Source organism: Nilaparvata lugens, unplaced genomic scaffold (genome assembly GCF_014356525.2).
Source record: "Nilaparvata lugens isolate BPH unplaced genomic scaffold, ASM1435652v1 scaffold1468, whole genome shotgun sequence".
NCBI classification, from domain to species: domain Eukaryota; kingdom Metazoa; phylum Arthropoda; class Insecta; order Hemiptera; family Delphacidae; genus Nilaparvata; species Nilaparvata lugens.
Window position 1 is genome coordinate 17,196 of NW_024090251.1, and position 27,820 is coordinate 45,015.

Consider the following 27,820-nt stretch of genomic DNA (forward strand, 5'->3'; position numbering starts at 1 on the left):
TACAGTCAAATACATTAAACGTTTCGGTGTACATACACCAACCGTTGTTGTTTCAACAAAACCCATATGTGAAAATAGTACTCTTAACTGAGAATTATAATATTGATTGATAATATTTTTTTTTATTAAATATAGCATAAACAAAAACAAATAAAATGGCAGACGACACTTACGATTTTGTATTGAATCAGAATATTGATATTGACACAGTGTTTGGTATATTTCACACATTTGATCCTAGCCTATTGGCTCGAATACAAAAGTTGTGTGATAAAAATATGAATGATGCCAACATTCGTCAGTGCATTGTGAACAGCATGAAAGTTATCAGAGACAATATATTGAAGCAGACAATTGAACAGAGTGTATTTGAAAAGGGCGATAAATTCAAGCAGGCTCGTATAATTAGACAACAACAACAACGACAAGAAGAAAATCAAGAAAGACTGGGGCGACCACCTAGAAATCAAACGCTATTCGATAAAGACAAGTACCAGCAACAAGTACAGGCGTTGGAAAGAGAATTAAACTATTTGAAAAATTACTATACACAAACTTATACCCGTATACAGAGGGATTTGGCCGATGAAAATGCAAGATTGAAACTACAATTGGATCGGGCTAATGGTAATGGTGTAGACGACGGTAATAGAGAAATATTGGAAAGAAATCGTGTTATGATTGAACAACTAACTAGAGAATTGGAAATTTGTCATGAAAATCGTAATAATGCTCATAGAACTATAACAGTAATGACAAAACATATGAAAGATTTGTTACAAAATGAAAAATCTGATGAACCAAATATAGTGTTTGACTCTTTTCTGAAAAAATATCGTCGATTGTTGGAACTTACACAATCCTGTCAAACACAATTGACCCGACTACCAAATCGTATGCGTACTTCAATTTTACAACTAAATACGTCAGTCAATCGTGTGGGAAAAGGTCGAGCCCTATCACAATCAGCACGACAACGCATAACCAAACTGGAAAAAGCAAACAGTCAGTTCGTAGCTCGTCTGGAAACATGTTTGAATGAAAATAAACAACTAGATAGATACAGAAAACAATACGAAGAATTGAATGAAAAATTAACATTTCAAGACAATCTAATAATAAGTCTACGTACCGAACTTGCCCAATTGAACAAGGAAAATCAAAATTCATCAACAAATGTAAGCAAACACATTGACAAAAATAGAAAACTTTTAAATATAAGGAAAAAATTAGAGAATAAAATTAAAGACTTGGAAATGAAACTGAAAAAATGTACCGATGAATCTGTTGATTTGAGTAATCATATGAAAACACTAGAGACGCGCATACAAGAGCAAAACGAAACCATTCTTCAAAACCAAGATGAAATACAGAAATGTGTAGAGTCAATTGTCGAGCTAGCAACCAGTCTAAGTGTGGACGGTGTATTGCCGTCAAACACACAACAGACTATTGACGCAATCAAAACAACATACATTCTATACAGACGTCTAGAGGAAAATATAGCTAAAGCTGTAGAATACTATACAAATCTAAGAAAATCTTTATCTCACGATAAAGAAAATGAAGCTCAAGTATATAGTTTTGTATTGGACATTCTTGCCAATGTACAGACAAATCAACCATTTGTCGAGTATAAAGATGAACTTGTATTAGATCTAGACGCTGAACTCAAATTATTGTCAAATGCAGTAAGGTCCAATATATCCGATGAAAACAGTCAGTCTCAAAGTGTGTCCGATTATATCCCAGTAGATTTGCACGGTGTTAATCCAACTCAATTTGGTGTTGATTTGTCGAATAACCCTTATACTTATTCAACAACACCGCCCAACCAAATTGCCAGCCAACACTATAGCTATAACGACGACGACGACAATACACAACAACAACAACAACTAGTAGACGCTCAACAAAATAATACCACCGTATATGATATTATAGATATACAAGACGATTCACAACTATCAATTGGCTCAAAGCGTTCACGATCAAACTCATTTCATAAAAATACAAAAGTTATGCGTTTACCCAGTATCAATTCAAACAACAACACCACCGACGATGACGACAACGTTGTTAGTCGTTCATCGACACCCGACGACTTTCAACAGCAGCAGCCGGAAACTTCAACACCAAACGATGTGCCATCATATTCGTTTCGTCAAGGTACTCTAAAAGCAATCAAAAATCTACTACAGTCTGAAACCTACTCACCACCACCACCACTACCCTACCCGAATTCGGGCAATATTGAGGGTCCGGTATACCTTTCCGATGATATCCCAATGGCTACCAATGAATATCTTCAAGACAATGACTTTGTGCCTATACAATACGATAATGATGCCGAAGAATACGACAACGCCTACCAAGATCCAAGTAACAATGATGATGATGATGATGATAATTAATATTGTAATATTCCATGTCTATTGAATTCTTCTCTAATGTACATTTTTGGTCCCAAAAAAAAAATTTGTTTGCTCGTGTGTGATGATGATGATGATGATAGCCTGGATGTAGAGTTGTCTTCAATTCTCATTGATTAAGCTGTTGTCGTATTGCTCAATTTTCAATTGTGAATCAATTGACTCGAAGAATAGCGCTGCTATAGTTTGTAGCATTGGTGTATAAACAAAGGATGCAATGTTGAGTTTTCAATCAAATTCAAGAATGTATGTTTTTTTTTTAAATTTACTACAACACATCATAATCAATTTCCAAACTTTTCTACAAAACTCATCATTGCACCGATAACTCTTATACTGATGGAAAGAAAAACACAAAAAACTCAGTACCCTTTTCACAACATTGATGATGATGTCATTTTCAAGAAGTGATATATCGATTGTTGTTCTATACTACTAATTGAACACTATAGAGGAATTGGGAAGTTTCAATCATAAAAATTATATTATGTTATCATAGAACATTTTTAATAATTTACTAAAACACTAGAAACAGTATAATTTAATTGTATGATTACATATAACATAATAAATGTAGAAAATATCATTCATTTTCTTATAACATATTCTTTGTGTCTTTGACTAAAACGTCGACTGTAGTACGGATGATGATGATGATAATCGTTGTCACTGCCATCTGTACGTTTCATTGTGATTGCTCGACGGCCGGCTCTCATTGGGATTTCGTTATGTTCAACCACTGAATATGCTGGTATATATACACGACGATGACTACTTGTCACATTGCCGACGCTTTCATGATGTTGTTGTATGGTGCTGCGGCTGCGATTATATCTTGAGTTGCGGTGTTGGGGGCGGTGTTTGAAGGGTGACCTATTATTGTGCGGCGATTGGTATCTTATGTGCTGCTGCTGCTGCTGCTGCTCCTCATCGTATTCTAAACGATCACGTTTCACCGAAACTGTTAGTTTTTGTTGCAGCGGTGGTAGTCTTGTCGCCGTCGGATTTGGTTTGTAGTAGGATCGTATAAATTTCAATGCCTTACAAAATGAACAAAACACATTGAGACGTTCACAAAACGACAGTGTATTCACTCGCATATTAATGTTCAGTGTTAGACCCTTCATACGTGTATGCATTGCATTGTAGAACGGTTGATATGGATACTTCATGAAAATGTCAAATGGGCCGTCCTCAGCACTGTCATAGTAGATTGTACTCGGATTGTATTTTTCAATCATTTTATTGATGTTGCCACGATATCCATGTATAGCATAGTCGATCAACTGGCCATTTTGTATAATAACCAGTGTAAAATCATAGTACACGTAGACACCACAACGATTTACATAGGTTGCACTTTTGCCTCCATGTTTTCGTTGTTTTGACACAAATGTTGCAGTTTTGCACAGTAATTTGAGTTTTGAATTTATCATTGCCGTATTTGCATTATTCTTGTAGACAGATGTGAAAAAGGCCACAGTTTTGTTGTCATTTTTGATGAATGTTGAAATACTATTGAATAGATTCGAATTTGGAAATGAGTACACTGTATCATTCTCGACGGCTGCTGGCCAAATGTGCGACGCCAGTCGATCAGATATTGGACATTCAATCGGTATAAGCACAAGCGAGTCTCTTATGAATACTGTAACAACACGATCGGTGCGCAAATCTATACTGTTTTTCACTAGATTATCAATTTCCTGGTTAATTTCAACATCACTGTTGTCTACAATGTAGGTTTTTGTTTTTGATGGTTGTTGATAGTTGTATTGTAGAATGTCCTGATTGATTAGAATTTTTATGTTCTCGTCTTCGTTGTCGTCGCTGTCATCATCGGACGGCAAATCATTGTGTGAAATGGTTGTATTCCTTGGTTCTTCTACAAATAAAGGTCCATCTTTATTGTAGTCTGGTGTTTGTAGTGGTATTGTAGATTTTGTAGTAGTAGTAGTAGTAGTAGTAGTTGTGGTGGTACTATCGGCTGCAATCACACTTGTAGATTGATTTTCTTTTTCATTCAATGTCAAAGCTTCAAAAGTCTCTACACTTATGCTGCTGCTGCTGTCTGAATCGTAGTCCACATCACTGCAATGCAATTCAATACAATCGTAATCTTCGGTCATTGTGTTGTTTCATAGACTGATGTACTGGTATGAAAACACAAGTTCTTTTATGTATCAATTGAATATAGTGATACTATAAAAAATATAGGAAATCCATCTATATCTATATATAATGACTGAAGGACAGGATTGGTCAATGCTGCTAGATTGGAATTCGCTTGCTGAATTTACACCGTATTCACCAATCATGGTTCGTCGTGGAGAAACCTTGTCGTCATCATCAGTTGTACCAGGACGTTACAACACACCAGATGAAATCAAGTATTATAAAGATAAAGCTGCTGCTCAAAAATTGACAGACATAAATACCAAAGACTATACAATAGTTAATCTTCCCGATACAATTACACATATTCCTATTGGCAGTTTACATTCTATTGTTAATTCGTTTAGTAGCGATTCGGTCGACTATAGATTTTGTAATATACGTGCAACTATGCGCGACGATGTGCCTTCAGTGTCTCAGGTTGTACAAGACAATCAAGAGGTCGGTGATGACTTTAATGCACCAGCAACAGTGGAGAATGTTGAAGTTGAAAACCCGGTACTTGTGAATAAAACAATAACAGACAACCCAATGACTATAGATTTGGACACGGCTAAAGATTTGCTCGGTCAAAGATGGATAACTTTTCTAGATACTTTGAATGCTAGTGAAGCCAGACAAGCAAACGCAGTAACCGAACCAGATGTATATATAAATGCTATAGCGGTATACAAAAATATTAACCCTGAATTAATGAATGCTGTACTGAACGGCTCAAATCAGAATGTAAACAGATACACAATGACAATTGGTATGGCTCATACACTGTTGAATTCATTGACAGCAGAGCAACTGGCAGAAATGGACGAGGTTAAAGCGCAAGAACTGGGCGACATTATCTGGGAGAAAATTCTTGAATATGTTAATGAATAGATACACCAAATAATATATATTATTATATATATTATATATATATATATATAATATATATATATATATATATATATATAATATATATATATATATATATAATATTAATTATCTTGTTTTGTTTTTAATTTTTGTTTACATTCAAAATAATTGAGCTGGAGCATTTGAAGGTGGCGGAGAATCTGGTAAAACATGAACTTGTCGATAGTTGTTGCTATTCACATCATCATCATCATCATCATCATCCATGTTCATGTCAATTTCCATACTGGTTATTGGTTGTCTATTCACTTGACGTAGGCGAACGTCGTTGGCAGTGATCAACGGTTTTGGAAACAATTCACGGCGCATAGTTTCCAAACGATTGAATGCATCTTCGCTGGCTTGTACACTTTGGACATTGTAATGTTTCAATGTGGTATTCAAGTCTGAATGATTGTTGATAGCCTGTGCTACGTCGTGTCCACCTTCAGACACCAAGAGTGTAGTTGTTGCACGACGAAATATATTAAAACCAAGAATATTTCTATTGTTGTCAGGCAATTTTATTACTGGAGCAGCTAGCTCTTTCAGTTTGCGACGCATATACGATTCAGAGCACAAAACTATAAAATTTTTCCGCAAACGATCTTGCATTTTTAGCACATGCATGTCGGCCACTTGCAAGCTCATGTAGTCAACAATTGTTGAGCGTTGATGTTCAATTGCCAAAAGTACACTCAACAGTGTTTCGTTGGGCATAAACGTTCGTGGTTTTGTGCTGCCTTTGGTTCTGATATTTACCGACTGGCGATTGCGTATCAACGGTATGTCTGTCATTTTCAATTGTAATATTTCAGTTATACGCAAACTTGTGCTGATTGACAATAGAATCACCAGAGCCGTATTGTAGACGCCAATATCGGTTATACCGCTCTTGTATGTTTTTTTCACCAGCTGCGAGGCACTCTTTATTATTTTCATAACATTTGCCATAAAGTGTGGTGAAGAGACACGTGTTGGTTCGTAGATACGATTGCGATTGTAACGTCTCAAATCGACAGCAACATTTGGAAATAGCCGCTTAATAGTCATACCAATTTGAAATTTATATGAATCTTTGAGTGGTTTACCATTTTTCAATTTCAAAGAGTCCAACAGTTTGTGTACATCATTTGTTATGACCGACTCCACCAATGGTATATTGTTGCGTTTCAATAGATTGATGTGCGACACTAGACTATGCACAGTTGAACCCGACAAACGTTCCGGATCAAACGACGCATTTGTGCCGGCACCAACCAGAGAACCTATTTCAATCAATGTTTTACTGTAGACATCTTTTCGCATCGGTGTTAGTTCACTCATTTAGATAGATAGACACACACACACACACAAGTTTACTTGTGATATTTTATTCTAACTATATATGTATTCACACACAAGTTCAATGATTATTACTTTTGACTCTAATGTATCCACAATACCAGAGCGTGTTGCAAAACTTCTGTATCCAAATCAAACACGCCAATGGTGCACAGAACAGTGTTCGTGTATTAACATTTCCAAAAATTCACAACTAGTTGTTTACTATGATACACCGATTGCCATGTGCGATTCTTTGGCCAAAGTGCCGGTGGAAAATAAAGAAATGTTCAATATCGTCTATCTTGACAATCGACGAGACAACGACAGTAGACAACGTATACTTGCACACTTGCCCCACTTGAAGCGTGCAATTGTTATAAACTCAAATGATCTAGAAGACAAGGCAACTACTACTACTACTACTACTACAGATTTGTGTACAAGTTTGTACACTTACGAATTGACAAACGTTTGTACAATTGCAGACACAATTATAATACGATTTTTAGCTTTATTCATAAATACATTTGTAAAATATCGTCGATTTCTACATCCAAGCGATATTGTACTGGACATTCGCGGAGAACCAATCAAAAATACACCAGTATCCAAAATGAACAAGTGTAGCATATATCAATTTTCACGTGAAAATCTAAGACCTAAACAAAACCACGAAACAGACAGTGTTTATTATTGATGATGATGATGATGATGATGTATATAGTGAATAAATGAGACAAGATATTTTTTTCATATTATTGTATTAATTAGAGTATAATAATATACAAGTTACTATATCACATGAACACAAGTCTATTGAGTGTTGAAGTTGAATGTAAAATTATGACACAATACGATACACGCATACTGTTGAACAATTGCTTTTCTCGAGCCGACCTAGAGTGTGTGATGTTGGGTACGTTGGACAATTGTCGATTGTCCACAGTGTTGGGTATAAAAATGCACAAGTGTCAGAGTGTCTTGTATGCAACGTGTGCCGAGGACGTTATTAATGTACAAAATTATCGATTGTTGTGTCCACAGTTTACGTTTGAAAATTTTGAAATATGGTTAAAGGAGCAGCAGACAACAAACTTTGTGCTGAAATGTGTACCGGCAGAAATTGCATTCTCCTGGCTCGATTATAGTCGTGATTTTATCTACACGTCGGCCGGCCTAAACTTGTTGCGTACTCGCTACTTGCAATGCAACGAACCAATACAATATGGCTTGTTGCGTATCGCAAGTCTATTTGCAATGCCAATCAATTTGAATGTTGGCAACAATAAGTATCAACTGGTAAAAGTGCAACACATGTTGGAGTGCTACTACAATTTGCTGTCTATTGGTAAACTTGCAGTATCAAGTATATTGGCATACGCATCAACAAACCCAAATGTATTGACAAATACGGGAGAAGCGTGCCGTTTGGTTGTGTGTAAACCCGAATACGATGCTGGTTTTGTTGTGCAAATGGAACAAATAAAAACGATTGTAAGTTTGGGTGTGGGTGTGGGAATTGGTGCGTCTACAGTGCCTTTGAATGGTATACAACAACTGGGAAAAATACAATCAGGATTCAAACAGTTTGTAAAGAGTCTGGATTCGTGCAACTATTTGTCAATACACAAACGTAAACCAAAAGTGGCTGTATATGTGCACATTGATTGTGATACTGTATTGGAGATTTTCGAAATGAAGCGACCAACACGCGATAGAATTGAAAATGTATTCTTTGGTCTTCTAGTTAGCGACGAATTTATGCAATGTGTGAAATCCAACAGTATGTGGTACATGTTTTCGGGACAATTGCGTGATGATGAATCGCAAAAAACTCTACGAGACTATGACCATGATTTTATAGAATATAACAAACTTAGAGAAAAATTCATCTATTTGAATCTCTACACAAATAAAATGCCAGCAAGAGTACTAATGTCAAAAATTGTCGAATCAATATGTTGTAGTGGAAATCCGTACATTGTGTGGATTGATAAAGTCAACAAATTCAATAATCACGCACATCGCGGTACAATTTCCACTTTGAATTTGTGTGCCGAAATTGTAAACTATTGCAATGCCAATGAATCGACATCATGCACACTTATGAGTGTCAATTTAGCAAATGACAAAAAGAATTGGGAATCAACATTCAAACGTTGCATGGACATTTTGTCGGTGTACTATAATATTAGCGAATTCAACGACTACATACGAGCCACTGACCGTTTAGCCTTTAATCTTGGCTTTGCAGCGACTATTGCTCTAAACAATATGCTCGGCAATCGCCAAGATCGAGAAATTGGTGTAACACCGTTTGGCATGTACGATGCAGCGCTAATCGAACTACGAGACCCGGTGGATTTGTGTGAAGAAATGAGCGAAGCCTTGTACAAGGGTTGTGTTGCTGCAAGTTGTCGGTACTCGTCTGAACACCAAGTTTTGTGTAGAAACTATCTTGGATCGGCGTTTTCACGCGGTGTACCGCAATGGGCTCTACGTGGGATCATCCAGCCGAACAGCGATTGGACTGCATTGTGTGAACGTATGAAACAGGGTATGGCCAATTCCATGCTAACTGCTCAGGCGCCTACAGCAACCACCAGTCTATTGATGGGTGCATGTGAATCGATCACTATACCGCCGTCCGACACCTATACACGTGAAAGTGGCAATGGAAGGAACCGAGTGATTCCACTTGGAATTGCTCAACATATCTTGCTGAACGCGAAACCAGTTCAAAATATACCGAACGATATTGGCACCCAACTACAAATGTATACAGTGTCGGCGCCCTACATTGATCAGTCTCAATCAACAATGTTTCACATAGACATCAACGATCCGAAAGCTGTATTTGATCTACTCGTTGAAACGTACAAAGCCAACCTGAAAACCGGACTCTATTATGTTGTACCAAAAAACACGCGCGACACACTCACCATTGTTCGAGACTTTACCACCAATGAACAAAAACCATCACCACCACCAGGCATTGAATGTGATGCATGTGTTTCGTAACATGTCTAAAATATATTGTAAAATACTATACTAGAAATTAATACCAATAGTTATTTTTATTTGATTGTTATTTCCTTTCCTTATATATATATATATATATATATATATATATTATATATATATATATATATATATATATATATATATATATATATAAAAATATAAACAAGTAAATTAGAATGGTAGTAGTAGTATTTAGATTATATTCAATCATGTAATTTTGGGACGTTTCTTAATGATATCAGAATCATCATCAGTTTGATCTCCAGACATATCTGTTGTAGAACTCACGGTTGTGCTAATTGTTGTTGATGGTGTATCTGTACGCTTTGGTGGTGTATGAATTTTGAACATAATTTTGTCATTTTCTAGCCACGATACTCCAAGCATACAATTATTTGCCTTGTAATTGTTGAGTTCTTCACCAGTTCGTTTTTCTAGACGAATTTTGGCCGGTCCCGGTATTTCATCCAATCTTTCTTGCCACGTTTTACCAAATAGTGTATCACCAAGTACATCGAATATACAATCATTGTATGTTAAAACCATATAATTTTTACCATTATGAGGATACTCTGAGTAACCTAATAATTTCATAAAATTCACTTTACTTTCATACACATAATATGTTGTATTGTCGTCAAACGAATCAAGTCGGGTGCCCGGTGTTTTCTTTGACGTTGTTGTCTGTACAAACGGTGGCAATTCGTTAATTGCATTCACAACAATATCGTACCGATTAACGGCAAACTGCTTGTATAATTTAATACGTGTTTCAGTCTGATGTTTGGGTGCTACACAATATGAAATGTAACGTGAAAAGAGCGGTTCGTATGGCGCCACATTCTTTATGTAATGTGTGGTGTTTGTTGAATTTGGTTTTCCATAGGTACTGTCCAACAATTGTGCTGTGTAAATGTTACCATCGACTGTCATTGCCAATTTAGCATAGCTTTTGTCACGTAAAATGTCGGATGTTTCCAATAGGATACGAACCATTGATTTTACAGTTTCAGGCCTGTATTGTAGTTTGCCAACTTCACTGGCAACATTTTCACGTAACACATTGTGGTCGGCAAAGGCGTTTAGCATAGATTGGATATCGTTGAATGTAATTCTATTCTCAAGCATACAAAAGATCAAATCTCGTTTAAAAGAGTCTTTTACATTGGTCAGACAAAAGACCATTACTGAAATTTGAATTATTGTAGAATCATTGGTCAACAATGCCGCTGGGATTACACTAATTCGTGAGTTGTCCGCAGATGTTTTAGATGTGACCTGTTGCTGTGGTGTTGGTGATTGTTGTCGTTTAACACCGCCGTTTGCTCTATTCTGTACACTTCTCTGCTTCAATAAACTGTTTAGATATACACTGGACGTTGTAAATACACGACCAAAATTGCGTCCATTATTCCATTCGCGTAATAGCACTTCAATATTTCCGGGCAACTCAGGTCGCGTTTTCCATTCACCATTCTTCAAGTAGTTGTAGTAATTACTCATACTCATAGGCATAGCCATTGTGTGATTTTGTAGATTGACAACTGAGAATAGCAAATTACTATATTAACATAGGAAATTATTATATCGAGTGAGTTTAGAACAAACAAACACAATTCCCGGATAGAAAATATTGACATCTATATTATAGTCTACTAGTAAGAATGAGTAGCGCCGAGGCGCTACTCAAGGTGCGCGAATGCGCTCTGAACGATGGACTTATGTATAGTAGAGTACCAGAATTCGATGTTGAAAAACTAAACTCGCGTATGCCGAAAACATATCCTGGTTTTAAACTACAAGTGATACCTCGCTATCCAATTACATGTGTTAATACAGTCGACACTGTCGGTGTTGTTTCCTTGGCTCTATTCGATCATCAGACACGAGGACTACGAGCGTACGCAACAAAGTTGCCATTAATGTGTATAAACGCTAGTCGTCTGATCTATACACAAGATGCTTTTGCGTTTAGAAATCCAAACGGTAATACAGTGAGCGATGCTCTTCAATTTTATATGAGCTCAGACATTGATTGTCTCGATAGAACGTTGCCGGCCAACGAACGATTCTCCACACTATTGCACACACTCGTGTTGACAGGCTATGAAGAGTATATATTTCGTTTGGCTTGTCATTTGGACTTCAATGTCGATCTAGTAAAGACTGATCTAGTGTATAGATATATGCGAACAAAACCTAACCACACTGCCAGCGACGTTTTCATCACAGCATTGAAATATGAGCGTAAATGGTATGTACGAACGTCGGGCGCACCAATAGTTTGTACCAAGACTTGATCTGGAGAAAAAAAAAAAAAAAGAAATTCAGTCCAAATTAAACTGTATTGTTATTGTTGCAGAAAACTCAACTCTCAACATGTTCTACACTTGGGATGATGATGATGGTAGAACGCCTGGTGGCGGTCGTATGCTCATAGCTACAGCATCAACTGATTTGCCAGCACCACAGTTCACGTTTGACAGTCTATTCAAAGCAAATTCGACAACAACCACAATCAACATACCGTGCGAACGTCCAACCAAATATTTGTACTCTGATAAAAAGTGTGTACACAACTACACCGATCCAATATTGAAGCAATTGAGACGAGGCGATGAAGCACTTTCATCTATTAGAACGTGTAAAAAGTGTGGATTTATAAAATGCAATATATGAATAGAATATAATATATTATTATTAAATTTTTATACAATTATTCCAAATAAAAGCACCCCCACCGCCCCCCTTTGTGTGCGCTTGTCAATGTGAGCGAGCCTGCAGATTGAATTTTGAATCGTCTCTAAATATACGCAACTGTCTGAAAAGATCGACAAGTAGATCGTTTTCAAGTGTGTACCGATTCAATGCAAACAGGCATATTGCTATGATTGCCAATAGTATACCGAGTGTATTCAAATGGAATACCAACCAAACAACAATACCGACAACAGCCGAACCCATTGACACATAGTTTAGAGCTTTTGATATTCTCATTCGATCCAGAAATGCCTGATTGTACTGTTGGTATGTTCTTGGATTGAATTGTACACGTTTAGCCATTGCCGCGTTGGCGGCAATTTTCATTTGTTGTGCACTAGACTGTCCCAAATACACCAATTGACCCTTATCAAGTCTAGTACCATTAGAATTGACAATCAAAGCATCCAAGTATATAAGACGATCGATCATTGAGTCGACTTGTAACATGATGATTTCTTCTTGTGACAACACTGTGTCGACAAACATGTCAAACTCATAGTCGGTCGTAGCCTTACCAAATGCCTGTCGTAGTGCCAACTCGCCGTTGGCCATCATATCGCTGGGGAAAGTTGCTGGAAATAAATTCTTATATCCGAACGGATCCCAAACTGTTAATATCATATCAAATATCATGGCACTAATCAAAAACCAGCCGACAACCGAGGTGGCTGCCGAAGCAATTTTTGCCAGCATGATAGCTGATTTTGAACCTATACGAGCTACAGTGCCGGTTACAAGTTTTACACTTAGACTTCTAAGACAGGCGGCTAGAACTCTACTACCAACCATTGCACTCATGTCAATCATTTTCACAGACACATACTTTGTCATTTGTTCGATGAGACGAGCACAAAGCGTTTTAATATAGTCGATTGACCAGTCGGTGGCAATGTTCATTCCAAGCATTAGCCAAAACTTGGGATCAGTAGTTAAGATGTGTAACATTTCCAGAAATACTTCTTTAAATCTATCAACCGAGGTGGATGTAATCGCACCACCAGGTATTGCGGCACGTTTAATTCGACCACCACCACCACCACCACCCTGATCAGTAGTGTGTGGTATATTGTATTGTTTTTTCATAAATGGAGACATTGTTTCGAAATCAAGTAATTCGTTTTCAGTTGATCGTCGTCGGTCGTGTTGGTTTGTGTTGTCGGCAGTTGAACGCTTTGATCGACTACCGGTATTATTGTGTTGTTTTGGTCGTGTATCTATTAGTGGTGGCACAATAAACGATTTGTCTATATTGTTTTTCCAACCGTCCAGTGTATACATGTCTGGTATTTGAGTTGGTAGTGGCGGCAAGTGTTCGGGTAATTCAAATGGTACATGTTGGTTTGAAACAACTCGAATTGAAGACTTTATTGAGTTGATAAGACTCATACCAATTACTGAGTCCAACACTTTTTCCCATTTTGTCATACTGCACGAGCCGTCCGACATGAGGTGTCGATCGTAATACTGACAGTAGGTTTTATTTGTTCGATAGTCAAGTCCACAACCGTATTCATTTTCTGCAACTGGTGGGCGACGACTGAACCCGGTTGGCATATCGTTTAGACGTGTTTCATATTTGACTGTCGAACGAAAGAATGGCTTCTCCAAGTAGGTGACAATCGGCGAGTTGACCAGTCGACACTTGCCGTTGTGATAGTTTAGCATTGGTGTGTTGGTTTTACGTTGACCCTGTTCATTGTACACTTTGGTCTCGATTGTATTGAAACAGGCCGGCTGACACTGTATATCCCAGCCATCATCACCCACATAATAATAAGTGGCCTTATCATTTTCATTGCACATACCTTTCTCTTTGGACGGATTACAAGACAGCATATCACAGAGTGTTTTGGTAATTTCAATATTGACCACTTTTGATGCATGTTTCAATGTAGCCGGTATATAGAAATCCGCATCAGTTGCATCACGTATATCAATTTTCAAATGACTCGCTAAATGCGGTGCTTTCCGGTACAGTGCATTGATCAAACGTATTTTATTGTTGGCTTCGCTGAAACTGTTTGAATTGTCTATATCGGCATGAGTGAATGCCATAATAAACACTGGTGAGGGGGGGGGAGGTCCAAGTTCTACAGTACAATTTTAAATCTTATAAGAGCGCTTGTGTATCAAAACTGAGCTTGCATTCAATTGAACGGTACACTACTATAATATTAGAAATGAGCAATATCCAAGAAATTCTAGAGAGTTGTATTGCATTGGCTCCCACAGAAAGTATCTTTCGTAAAGCTGTTCCGGTGCTGTATGTTGATGGAACGGCGTGCACCAAGAAAAGCAGCACTCTTGCTCGCACCGGGCTACGTGTTGATAAAATTCAAAAGACACAAACTTTCAAAAATATGGACTCGTATGGCCCAACAATGTTGGGCTACATATGTTCGGGTATGGTGCAACAGGCCAACGATTTGGAGCCACGAGTAATCGACCGATCACCGCTGAACGTATTGGAGTGGCACATACTGTGGAAACTGATTGATTTGTTTGTATTGAAATTTGGCAATTGTGCTCCTCATTTTGCCGAGTCAGTCGAAAGTTCAATTGACAACTATGTAGGCGATGACAACGATTTGGACGGCAGCAGTATAAACACAATGTTGGATTTTACACGCAAATTCGACTATATCTTTTACAATTTACAGGACAGCTACTACTACAAACATTTTCGCAGTCAACTGAACACAGTTGTGTTTATCGATTCGAATATCTCGCGATGCGACAGCTTGCACCGAAAACGAAATGTTGGTTCGGATATGGTGCGATCAGAATGGAAATTCTACACTATATTGCAGAATCGTATGTACAGTGTGCTGTATCCACATGAGTGTATCGATTTGGCTTGGTTTTCAGCGTGTGACTCTGATATAATGACAGCTATGAGTATGTACGTCGAGTCGGTGCTTGATGGTCTAGTTGAACGAGCGAGCCGTACAATCCAACAAAACAACAGTATATTGGTCAGAATAACTCCGCCGACCACCAGTGTAGACTACACTCTAGCCAACATCACCACGCACACTTATCGTACTTTGGCGCGTATTGGCTGTAAATCAATTGTCAACGCCTCCACTGATACCAGTGATGATGATCTAAAGCAGATGCAACAACAGGTACCGAAATATCTGAACATCAAGTTGGATCGAAATGTCACTCTTCAGACGGCCAAATGCAAGAGTTTGGCCAATGAACATTGAAACAAAATCATCATCAGACAAATAGATATATATACCTATAGATAAGTTTAACCAAAAATATTGTATTGTAATAATTTAAATATATTTGTACACTTAATGTGAATAATAAATGAATGTGGTAAATGGTACTTTTTTGTTGTTTCAATTATCAATCGCTAAACTATACGGCCTGTTTATTTTTAAAAGTCATTATTGTAAAGACAAGAAAACCCAAATACAAAATGATTAGCAATAGTTTAACAGTGGCTGACACTTGTTGGAATAAAACCAACGCCAATGATACTGTAAATACAATAAGTGCAACAGCCGGATACACTTTTGTGGAATCGTTGAGATTACTTATGAATTTTTTTAAAGCTGATTTCATTTTAGACTGTAGACCACCAGTCTTGGACGCTGCTGCTGGTTGCTGTTGTTGGTTGTTGTTGGTGGTCGGTGAATAATTATCATTGTCAAAATTCAGCGCATTCTCAAGTGATTCTTGTGGAGACGTATAGTTCATTTGCACACTATGTCGTGTTGTTGGTAGTCCGTTGTTGTTTGATGGTGAAGTTTGCTCAATAAACGAACGAAATCCTTTCGACTGTCGTCTAATTATTGGAGCACCATCGTCAGCAGCTTCAATTGTAGACATTTTAAATATTATACTATATACACATACATTATATACACATACATTATATAACAGTGTGTGAATATATTTTACCATTATTCAAACACACACACACACACACACTAGACAATTTTGAGATGCTTTTGTACTGAGACACCAGATTTCACATTTGGATTATTGTCTTCATTCAAATCGGCGTATATTGGGTGTTCGATCAAAGCGTTAGGATTTTCGGTTAGAGCAACTTGAACTACACCCATTTGACTACCATTGCGTGTAAATTGTTCTGATGGACACGGAATATATTTGCCAACATCATCGATTGGTGAATACATGGTAAAGCATTTATATGGAACAGAAAGTATTTTTCTTGATTTTATATCGTCAACAGTTGTTGTATGTATTTCTGAACAAGGACTAGTTGGATCGTCTTCATAAAGATTTCTAACACGAGTAACTTGTGGATTGCCACAATCGCATACAAACGTTTTGTCTGTGTCTGACCAAACCGTTTTAACGTCGGGATGGGCACGATACACTAGATGAGAACAATAATTACGAATTGGATGCAGACGATCAAAGGGGTGCGCTTGAAATTCGTTGCCATGATCATCTACACCTTTAAAATGGCATGAGAATCGGTACGATCCATCGGCTAGTTTTTCATTCTCGTCGATAACTGTAGTAGTCCAAGGATTGAATCGTGAGTTTGTCTTAAAATCCCATAGAATATTTTGTGGATCGTTGATAATTGAATTGTTACAGCCTACAATATGATTGCCAAGTGGTCCAGCAACTAAACGTGGAAATTTCGATTGGCAAACAACAGAATTCAATGTCATCAGTGCTATAGACGTTTTCATATTACATTCCGGTCTGGGTCCTATAATACAATGAGCTCCAACCTTCAATTGTGATTTGTCATATAGTACAGTTTCGCCGGGACCAACATTGATAGCTTTGGCCGATTCATTAACACATGTACGTTTACAGTCAACATCGGTGGCCGTACCAAGCCCTATAAATGCCGGTATTTCAGAACAAGTGTTGGCCGAATTGACTACTGGATTGTTTGTGGTTATATTCAAATTGGGAATATTATTAATTCCAGAACCATTTAGTAGTGAAGATAAAGGACCATTGTACAATTGAATTGCTAACTTCTTGTAGTTTTCTACAATATTCTTATTGAAATCGTAGTATAGCAACAGATACACAATAAATCCAATAACACTTAGACTTATAACAAGAAATAATATAGTTGACATTTTGATAGTATTTTTATCATATATTGACACACACACACACACACACACACACACTGCAAAATGGGTGTTGCCGATGATGAATTTGTACGAGCAGCTCTATATGCTACGTGTAAGAAATCTAAAATACTCTCACTATTGAAATTGGAAGCAATGGACGTGCAAACATTGAAATATCATGTGAACAAGATGCACGCCATGTCTTTTCAGGAAATGCCAATTTTATTGACAAAAATGGCTGTAAAGTTTGGAGTTGGTTTCATTCGTGATAAAATCCCAATTATCAAAGATTATGTGAATCCGGACAATCTTCAAGTTAAAATTGAAGATGATGAGCTCGCCTATCTTTTAAATGTTGACGAGTCTAAATTGAATAGTAAAATGAAAACAAATATATATATGATTGTATTAAGAAATATTGCATTTTCAATACTTGGTGTATCGATTGAAAATTTGAAAAATACAATTATCGAAGCTGCTCATAGTGCATCCAACCAGCAGCAGCAGCAACAGCAAACAGAACAACCGTTGATTACAGTCACATCTGTAGAACAACCAATTGTATCACCAAATCCACCTAAAACCTATACAAATACTTTTATTACAACAACACCACCGCCACCACCAAACACTGACCGTGGTGGTGTTGATGATGATGATGATGACGAAGTTATGGAAATAGATTCAACACATCATCATAATAAAGAAGACAATGATGATGATGGTATGCAAGGTGGTGTAGAATCAGATTATGAAATTCTACAACAGTCATTGAATGATGATGATGTTGATACACAACCAAATTCTGATGTGGACGAAAATAATGTAGATGATGATGATGATGATGATGATTTGTTACATGACAAAGTTGTTGATGTTGAAATACACCACAAATCATCATCATCACCACCACCACCACCAAATAAAACACAACGTACAGAAACGTTGGGTGAAACTGCATTGAATGATTTTATAAATAGTAGAAAATTAATTGATGAACCAAATAAATTTGCCAACATTGATCCCGATGTATTTCTAAGTCTTATTAGACCTAAACATCAACCAACACTTTTGTCAGTCAACTCTGAAGAAGCAACAGTTGTAGACATTCTTACACCAAGACCACCATCAACTACACCGCCTAAACGCAAAATATCAACCGACAAAGACGTGGATAATAATAAGAGGCGTCGTCGTCAATTCAATGAAGATGAGTCTGACAACAGTAGTAGTAGTAGTATTAATGAATTTAGACAAGTGAACAATAAGCATGATGATGATGAATATGATGAGGAAGTTGAAATGATAAATTACCCATCTATTCATAAGAAATCACTGCTTCAGCCCACCAACGCTAGTATATCATTTATGGACAATAATGATGATGATGATGATGATGAGGAAGATGAAAATGCTATAATATTCGACAATGAAAATGATTAGATAGAAAATCAAAACACACACACACACACACACACAGGAAAATATAGTTTCTAATGTATATGTTTAATTTTTGTTCACACTAGTTTTCACAGTGAACTCGCAACCTCAAACATGACCGATTCGCAGCCTCTCACTGCTTCACATCTAGTCACGCACAATATACCAGTGTCGTCGTTTCTGTTACACAACACGCCTGAACAGAAACGTTTTATCGAATTGAATATTTTCTACATTGTCAGTTTGGATATACACAAACGCTATCACAAGGCGTCTTGGTTTTCTCAATATATTGACGGTAAATATCTGACTGTGGACAGTATCAAGGTACACATCCACGATGGTGTTTACAGATCAATCACTTATGTTGTTGAATTTGGTAAAAAACATAGACTGCCCAGTTTCGTTTATAATAGCTAATGTCTCACACAGAAGAGCCGCCGCCGCCGCCGCCGCCGCCGTTGATACCGCATGACTAAATAGAGAGTATTGACCGGCATATATAGTCAGTGCACAGTGATAAATTGCTCAGTTGAGCTCGAGAGCCACAGGATACTATGGAGAAGGCTGAGCATGAAGGGGAGGACGTGGTGGGCTGTGTTATTGGTGGGCGACCGCTGATGAAAGATGCTTCTACAAGTACAACTACTACTGCCTACATTACAGCAGACAGTGACTGGCCGCCACAATCACTGAATTTGGTGAAAAACATAGACTGCCTAGTTTCGTTTATAATAGCTAATGTCTCGCACGACCCTACAGAAGAGCCGCAGCTTCGAGCAATAGCACAATACATGCTACATTCGAGACAGTTTTCACTTGAACAGTGTATTCAATTGTTTAGTAAACCTGGAGCCGATAAACTGCTAACCAAATTATTGAATAGTGAATCCGATTTTCTGGACGCAACACCACGCTCGTTTGGAATCGATATTGTGGCTTCGACCACAGCAAATAAAATTCAAAGATCGTTGGACGTGAAACATTTGCAAAAGAAATCAGAGCCGAACAATGAAGCGAGTAGCACAAAGCAGCAGCAGCAGCAATCAAAATGTATCCAAATCCAAAATACCAAAGATGACAGTGACTCAGAAGAAGACGACTAGTCGAAAAAAACACACAGTATTGTCTGAAATTGAGCCAATTTGTGAACGTGATGGTGGTGGTGGTGCCGCCGCTGCCGACACTCTATTCGATCGTATTATACCACGATTCAATCTAGGCCTACTCTACAGCAATCAAGACTATTTGTGGGTGCGCTATCATGCAAGAACAGAATTTGAATTTCCTCGTCAATATCGAATTACATTTAGAAAAAATGACAAATGTAAAGTATTCACATTTGATGTGACTCGTTTGTCTGTGTGTGATAGAATCTATGAAGTGTATGTTAAAAAGTTACCCGATAAAGTACAAACTCGTGCCACCAGCCTTATTGTATCCACACTGATTAATAAAATAGACATGTACGGTAGTGTGATATTCTGTTCGGAACTGAAACACTTTCAATACAACACAACGTTGTTTTTAAGCAACTATGTCAAATTTACATACTGCTACACTACCTATTCGAATATCTTTGATCCGATAAGCTACGACGAAATACGAGCCATGTCGGTGTACATCACGTACGGTCTGTTGTTTTTGAAAAACAGCAACATGACAAATATGCCCACTGAAACACACGGGCCGCTAATAGCCTACACTGGTGAAAAACCCAAACCGGCACTTAGTAAATTTGATAGTAACACTGTCTACACGAACGAGGGTTGCAGAGCAATGCAGAGTGTTGACAAAACTTCAGACTTGGGCTCTACATCGAATTTCATAGAAGTTGTACTGGAACTGTCATTTGACTTTGAAAATCTTTCTCAACTACTTGATTATGTACTGTAATTACATTACACACTATTACTCTTGTTGTTTCTTGTATACTCTCTCTCTCTCTATTACACTCTATCAGAAAAATAAAAATATTACTAATATTATGAATCAAATTTTTATTGTTATACCCTTGTGTGCTTGTAAATGAAAGTGAGAGTAGCTTTTCGAGCTACACCATAATCATCATTCCCTTAGCAACAACTTTTCAACTTGCTCAGTTAGAATGAACTGACTTGTTAGAATAGCAGCAGTTCTTCATCATTGATGTCAAAGGTTGCATTATTTGCCATACCACCAATTATATAAGGCAAAATAGTTGTTGTTGTAGTGGTGGTCGTAGTAGTATTTGTATACAATAGGGTTTGAGGAGACACTGCATTATCAACTAGTTCTGTGGACGAGTCACCAGATGATTCTCTGCTATCTTCAAAAGTTGGTAGATTTGCTGGCAGAAATATTTTCGGTTGCTCAGTTGTTGTTGTAATAGTGCTATAAGTGAAATTGCCTAAACCATATATCGGTGTAGTAGTAGTAGTAGTTGGATGATCGGCTGTTGTGCTGTTGAGCACAATTCCATTTTTGAAATAGTTTGACAGAACGTCGGCATTCAAAAACGCGACAAAAAGCGTTACACAAAATGCAGTAAAAGTAACTGCATTTTTACAAATTTGTATTTGTGTTTTACAACACAATAGACATTTATAACACTGACCCTTTGGTTTGGCATATTTGATTTCATTATCTATAACATCGTCGATAGCATCCAATAATATTTCAGCCGGCTCTTCAAGTGTTTTAATTTGATTGTAGCGATTGCTTCCACCCAATGTTGATTTATGCTCGGCACGAGCCAATTCCACATTAGTATTAGAGTGCGGTGGTGTATTGTAGCTCTTTTTTGCTGCATCATTTAGACTGTTGACATACGCTTTTCGTATGGTATTAAAGTTTGGCGATGTATTGTCAACCAATGGTGTCAACAAACTGCTGGTCTGACTATTGTCAGGCGGTGGTGCCGGTTTAGGAATAGTATTGATGGTGGCATTTTGATGATGATGTAATGGTATATTGTAATCATCGTCTGTGTGCCCAGGAAATTGAAACATGATTTAATATTCCCTATATAAAATTATTAAATTTTTATACATCTTTTTTATATTGAAACTATATATACTTGGAAACTTAGGCTAGAACAAAGAAAATGAGACATAAAATAATTACCGTGACACTCTCAACATATTTTGCAGACCAGATGCAATCACTGTGCTGGTGGTGGTGCTGCTGTATTGATGATGATGACGACCACTATTAGTAGTAAGATTTCTGAAGTTAATGTTCTCGGCAGATGTGAGTGGTGGTATAGGTTGAATGAAATTTGCCAAATGAGAGCGTGCAGTGAGCAGGCCGCGTGCTATTCCATTGCTTATTGCTCTATAATTGTCAACAGCAGCATTGAATAAAAGTGGACTACCCACATTTATAGCGCTATTGTATAAAGTGGATAATGTGCCCGGATAGACTCCCATATATGTGACCAATCCCAACACAACCCACGATTCGGGTTTCAACAAGCTGTTGGCGACTTTCATTAGCATTTTCTTTCGCCAGTTTGTATTTCCACGGCTCGACTCTTCTGTTACAACACTTCTGTCTACTGCTGCATCTACAGCCGCGTTCACTGCTGCTGTTGCTACCGACGTAAATGCGCTGCTGCTGCTGCTGCTGCTGCTGCTGTTATGACCTCTACGCATGCGATACAGTTTTCGCTGTTCAAAACGAGCCGGACTTATTGGTCTGAATCTGTTCTGTCGTCGTCTACGTTTGATTGTGATGGAATTACGAGACGGCGATCTGATTTTTATTTTGATCGGTTGTTGAATTTCATCGTCTTCTTCATTGGACTCACCACCATCTTCTTCATTGTTGTTGGAGTTTTGACCATTATCGTCTTCTCGTTTACTTGTTGCATTACAATATACAGTTGTAGTGTTGGTATTGTTGGTAGTATTAGTGGTTGGTGAATGTTTGGCGGCAACCAACTGTTGTTGGCCTGTTCTGCCAACTGTTTGATTATTGTCTCGTGTTAATAAGTGTAGATAATTATTGTAGTTTGGTGGACTGCAAATTCCTTGCTCGTCAGTTGTCGAACAATGTGGTGGTTGATTTGAAATTTTCTGCTGATTTTTGAACAGCTCAATTTGCTCGTTTGCCATTGATTGTTGATGATGTAGATATTGTTGTTTCAGATTATCAAGAGCGTCATTGTCGGGTTGCAAAGAAAACATGTTCATAAGTATAACAAATTATCAGGAATTTATTTTATCCATTCATAACTATATTATTGAATTTTATAATATAGTACCACGTGATTTTGAAGGATCAGTCGACACACAAGTGTATAGTGGTGCACTACAGTTGCAGCGTTTTCCATTGAAACTATTGCCATACACTTGTTCAAATTTCAATTGTGGCCTACATGTGCATGAAAACGACAATATATTTTGTACAGAACCAGAAATTGTAGCTTCACGCTACATATATAGATCGGTCTTTTCCAAAGTCAAATATATTATATTGAAAACTCTCAAAGTCTGGTTGTCTACAGTCACTCTGCACTCTATTTCAGTTGAATTCGATCAAAAAACCATACATGAACACGCGTATGTTGTACACAGCGATCTGTATCCATCATATTGTGTTCATTTTCTCAGCAAATTAGGTGTGGACCGATCGTGTTTAGTCTATTATTTTACAAGTAATATAGACTTGGAAAACAATCTGGTACCTGATTATACTGTGTGTGAAAATAATAGAACAATAATGGTCAATAGTCGTTCACGACGAGCAAGATCTCGATCTCGGTCAAGATCAAGATCTCGTACGCCTCCTAGGACGTCTAGATATCGTGAGCAATCGTCAACGGTTAAACGTCGCAGTCGCAGCCGTTCAAGATCTAGATCTAGATCTAGATCCAGGTCCTTATCAAGACCAATGTATAGACGACGCAGCAGCAGCACCAGCCGTACACGTACAAGTAGACGACGTAGTCGATCAATGTCGCCAATTTGATAATATGTAGCTTGAAGGTATACATACATCAATCAATTGTTTTCAAACAATGATTATTAAACACTATTGTATCTGAAAATTTTCATCTATTTTATTTTTCTCAATGTGTGTGTGTGTGTGTACTAAACGTAATATCATTGTGATTGTGAATTTTGTACCCGCTTCAAAACAGTATTTTGTACATACGTAGCTGTGTAATGTGTTAAATTTGGTAGGGTAGCGGTGTAATGTAAAAAAAAATAGCTTCTTAGCTTTACAAACACAAGTGTTGTACAAAATCTGTTAACAGAAAGAAAGACATCATCATAGCACAAAATCAAGAAAAAGTTCTAGAATATATCCACCACACCATCACCATCACCACCTACTAAGTTCTTTAGACACCAAGAATGCGCACATTACTACTCATCCACTGGAACACCACTTGTATTATCTATGTGAGAATTTACAATCAATTGTGATATAGATGGTATGTCCAAATGATTCACACACATTACAAATGATTGAGGCATATCCAAGTTGGCAATCCACGATTCCCAACTATACTCAACTATATTACCTTGTACACGCTCTGTGTGTATAACACTGGTCAATAGATCTTGTATTTTATAAATGTCGTCCTTACCAAATACTGTACCATCATTATCACGAACAACTACAACACGTAACGACTGACAGTGATCGGCTTTGTCTAGAAACGCTATATACGCTATTAGTTGCAAATACAAGTAAATAATATTTGAATTGTCAATGCCGTTGTTCTTTGCTACCAGTCTACTGTAGAATCTGTCATGATAGTGTTTTGTAGTATCTATAATTATGATTTTTATCGAATTGTCTGTAGGGTCAATCACACGATCCAATGTATGACAGACTCTTGTGTAGAAACGTGTGATTAGTTTTTCACTATTGTGTGGTTTTTTGAACTTTTTGCAATAATTGTGAATAATTTTGTAAATGTGTGGGCATTCTTTTGTATGTTCGTATATTTTTGTATCGTTACGTTCGGTTGTTAGCCGAGTTAAAACTGTATCTTCATTATGCCACATATTCCATAGGGTTTCAAAGCTAATGTTTGACACTTGACAATACCTATAGTGCTTTCTGATGTAGTTTAGAATTGTAGTTTTACCAGTGGCCGAAGCTGCTCCAACAAATACAGAGCTGTGTTGTACATGTTGTGATGTGGTGGTGCAGGCCGAATCATTGTTGTCGTCGTCGTCTGTGCTTAGTTTTCGTTCACTTATGAATGCACGCTTTGATGGTAGATTCAAATTATTAATTCGAACACTTAGTGAATCCATCACAACATGAATCTGAATCTATATTAACCAACAACAACATCATCAGCTATGTACTACTACTACTACTACTACTACTACTACTATGCTCAGTGTACTACATGTGTATTGAATATATACAAATAATCATATTTATATTTATATATTATAATATTATATATATATATATATAAGATTTTATATATAGTTATTTGAAAAATAACTAAATGGTATTATGTCTGACAGTATAGAGTGCACAACTGGACTAAGACGTATAGATGAGAATGCATTGAATTGTCTCTTGGATCATGTACCAAAAGAACTTGTACATAATTTGATTCGCAAGAAACTACCGAAACCAAGTACGATTAGGGCGCGTACACGCTCCAGTAAACGTGTGCTGCCGCCAACAATCAGCCGTATGATAAAAGTACTTGGTCTTTTCGATATGGCTGATGTCGAGTTGCGAGCCAAAGTGTTTATTGGCTATTTAAAATCTAAACGATTATCCTACAACACAGTGTCACGTTATTTTGCTATTGCACGCTCTCACGGCTTGTTTGACTATATTGACAGTAGTAGTGAAACCCGGCGTGTAGCATCAATCAGACCAGATCCAACCGCTTTCTGTGGAAAACTGCATACACGTATACTGAGTCTCACCGACTATGTAAAATTGTATTCACATTTGACTGAACATTGGTCCGAGTACACAGCACCACTTTTAGTTGCCTTTCATACTGGTCTACGATCAATGGAGATTCTGCAAATGACCAGCTACACACTATATCAATTGAAAACTCGACAATCTTTTGTCAATGTAAAACGTAAACAGACAATAGTTGATTCTCAACCACCATTCTGGAAGCCGGTGTACAGTAATGATTTATTACAGTTTACCGACAAACTAATTGAATTGTACAAAGACAACTACAACAGCTACTTTCAGCATTCTATTGATGCGCCTCTATTTCATATCACAACACAAACGCTTGTTAATCGAATTCGTTTGAGTTTCTTTCAAGCGTTGGGTTATAATCCGCCGCATGGTTTTGGCATACACACATGTCGATATATGATGGCTCAAATTTTAGCATCCACATCGAAAAACCTCGTATCAATTCAGACATTTCTACAACACAAATCTTTGAAAACAACACAACGCTATCTAAAGAGTGATTTCGATTATACTGTGCAAAAATTCAATGAAATAACAAAAGGTCCGTTTGCAGACATACGCGAAGACTTGAAACCGCCACAACTCAACTATAGCGATAAAGAATAAGGATTGAATAAATAATTTAAAAACATATATAAAATAAAACAAATATATATTATTATAATATATATATTTATAATTGATAATTTTTTAGTGTACATGTACAGTATTATTGAAATCATCTATATACATTCGTACAAGTTTTACATTCACATGTGGTACTGTAATGAACATTTGTGATTCGGTCAATACTTTGAGGCTAATTAGTTTGTTGGCGCACACCTTGTACTTGAAGTCGCGATTCTGTACTAATATGTTAGTTAGAGTTGCAAATTTTGATACATACTTTCGCAGTGTATAGTTCAAACACAATTGCCAGCACGATTTATCACAAATCCTTCTCACACAGTTCCACTTTAGTTTTTCCAAGTGTTGATTGTTTAAATGTGCTGGACCATCGTTTGTTGTTGATGTTGATGATGCTGGTGTTGTCATGTCTGCCAACATAAGAAGAACTGCTTCACTCCATTCCATTAGTTGTGTGTTGCCTGTATTTCTAACATTCAAACAGGCGATTTTAATCATTTCTTTTGCATCGTCAATAGTGTATCGTTGATTTGCATTGTAGGGCAGGCGACGTTGTTCCTTGGTAATTCTTGCTGGTGTGTGTGTGCTTCTACGCCTTTTAGTTGGTATCGACTCGTCGTCGTCGTCGTCGTCGCTTGCATCAGACACCATTATTTGTGTTTTAGCAGATTCAATAATGTTTGAAAATGAAAATGCGGCAGCTGACATTTCCGACGACGGTGGAACATCCAAATCCATAGCATTGTCGTCGTCATCTAAAGGACCTGATATTTCGTGTATTGTTGAGAGTTTGTTCATTTTGGATGGTGGTGGTGGTGGTGGTGGAATATTTTTCGTAGTTACAATTTCAGTATACTTATCCGATGTTTGTTTTATTTGATAGTCTATATAACCTACATCATCATCATCATCATCATCATCACCACCATACTCATCCAATTCCACAATAATCATATTTTTACTATTCATCTGGCAGCGGTCTACAATGTAATGTGTATTATTTATATAGAGTTGTATGATATATATATAATATTTATTTGAAATGAAATTGACTCTAGACGAATTCAATAGAATACGACCACTGCAGTGGACGCTGCGTGAATATGGTAATAAAACCTACAACACTACTGTTGATCAAAC

General features: G+C 37.2%; 5 protein-coding genes across 5 annotated transcripts; 3 read left to right on the top strand and 2 right to left on the bottom strand.

The window, feature by feature from the left end:
* Window positions 1-5,600: 5,600 nt before the first annotated feature.
* Window positions 5,601-6,824, bottom strand: LOC120355440. Its single transcript, XM_039443809.1, has one exon. The coding sequence runs from the start codon at window positions 6,822-6,824 to the stop codon at window positions 5,619-5,621; it is 1,206 nt and encodes a 401-aa protein (XP_039299743.1). The 3' UTR covers window positions 5,601-5,618.
* A 241-nt stretch (window positions 6,825-7,065) lies between these two features.
* On the top strand, window positions 7,066-9,845 carry LOC120355441 (ribonucleoside-diphosphate reductase large chain-like). Its single transcript, XM_039443811.1, has 2 exons — window positions 7,066-7,293; window positions 7,869-9,845. Exons 1-2 carry the CDS (start codon window positions 7,066-7,068, stop codon window positions 9,843-9,845), a joined length of 2,205 nt encoding a protein of 734 aa, XP_039299745.1.
* Window positions 9,846-12,611: 2,766 nt separating this feature from the next.
* On the bottom strand, window positions 12,612-14,666 carry LOC120355442. Its single transcript, XM_039443812.1, has one exon. It carries the CDS (start codon window positions 14,664-14,666, stop codon window positions 12,612-12,614), a length of 2,055 nt encoding a protein of 684 aa, XP_039299746.1.
* Window positions 14,667-17,764: 3,098 nt separating this feature from the next.
* Window positions 17,765-19,144, top strand: LOC120355443 (WASH complex subunit 3-like). Its single transcript, XM_039443813.1, has 2 exons — window positions 17,765-17,813; window positions 18,177-19,144. Exons 1-2 carry the CDS (start codon window positions 17,765-17,767, stop codon window positions 19,142-19,144), a joined length of 1,017 nt encoding a protein of 338 aa, XP_039299747.1.
* Window positions 19,145-25,609: 6,465 nt separating this feature from the next.
* On the top strand, window positions 25,610-26,659 carry LOC120355444. Its single transcript, XM_039443814.1, has one exon. It carries the CDS (start codon window positions 25,610-25,612, stop codon window positions 26,657-26,659), a length of 1,050 nt encoding a protein of 349 aa, XP_039299748.1.
* The last annotated feature ends 1,161 nt before the right edge of the window (window positions 26,660-27,820 follow it).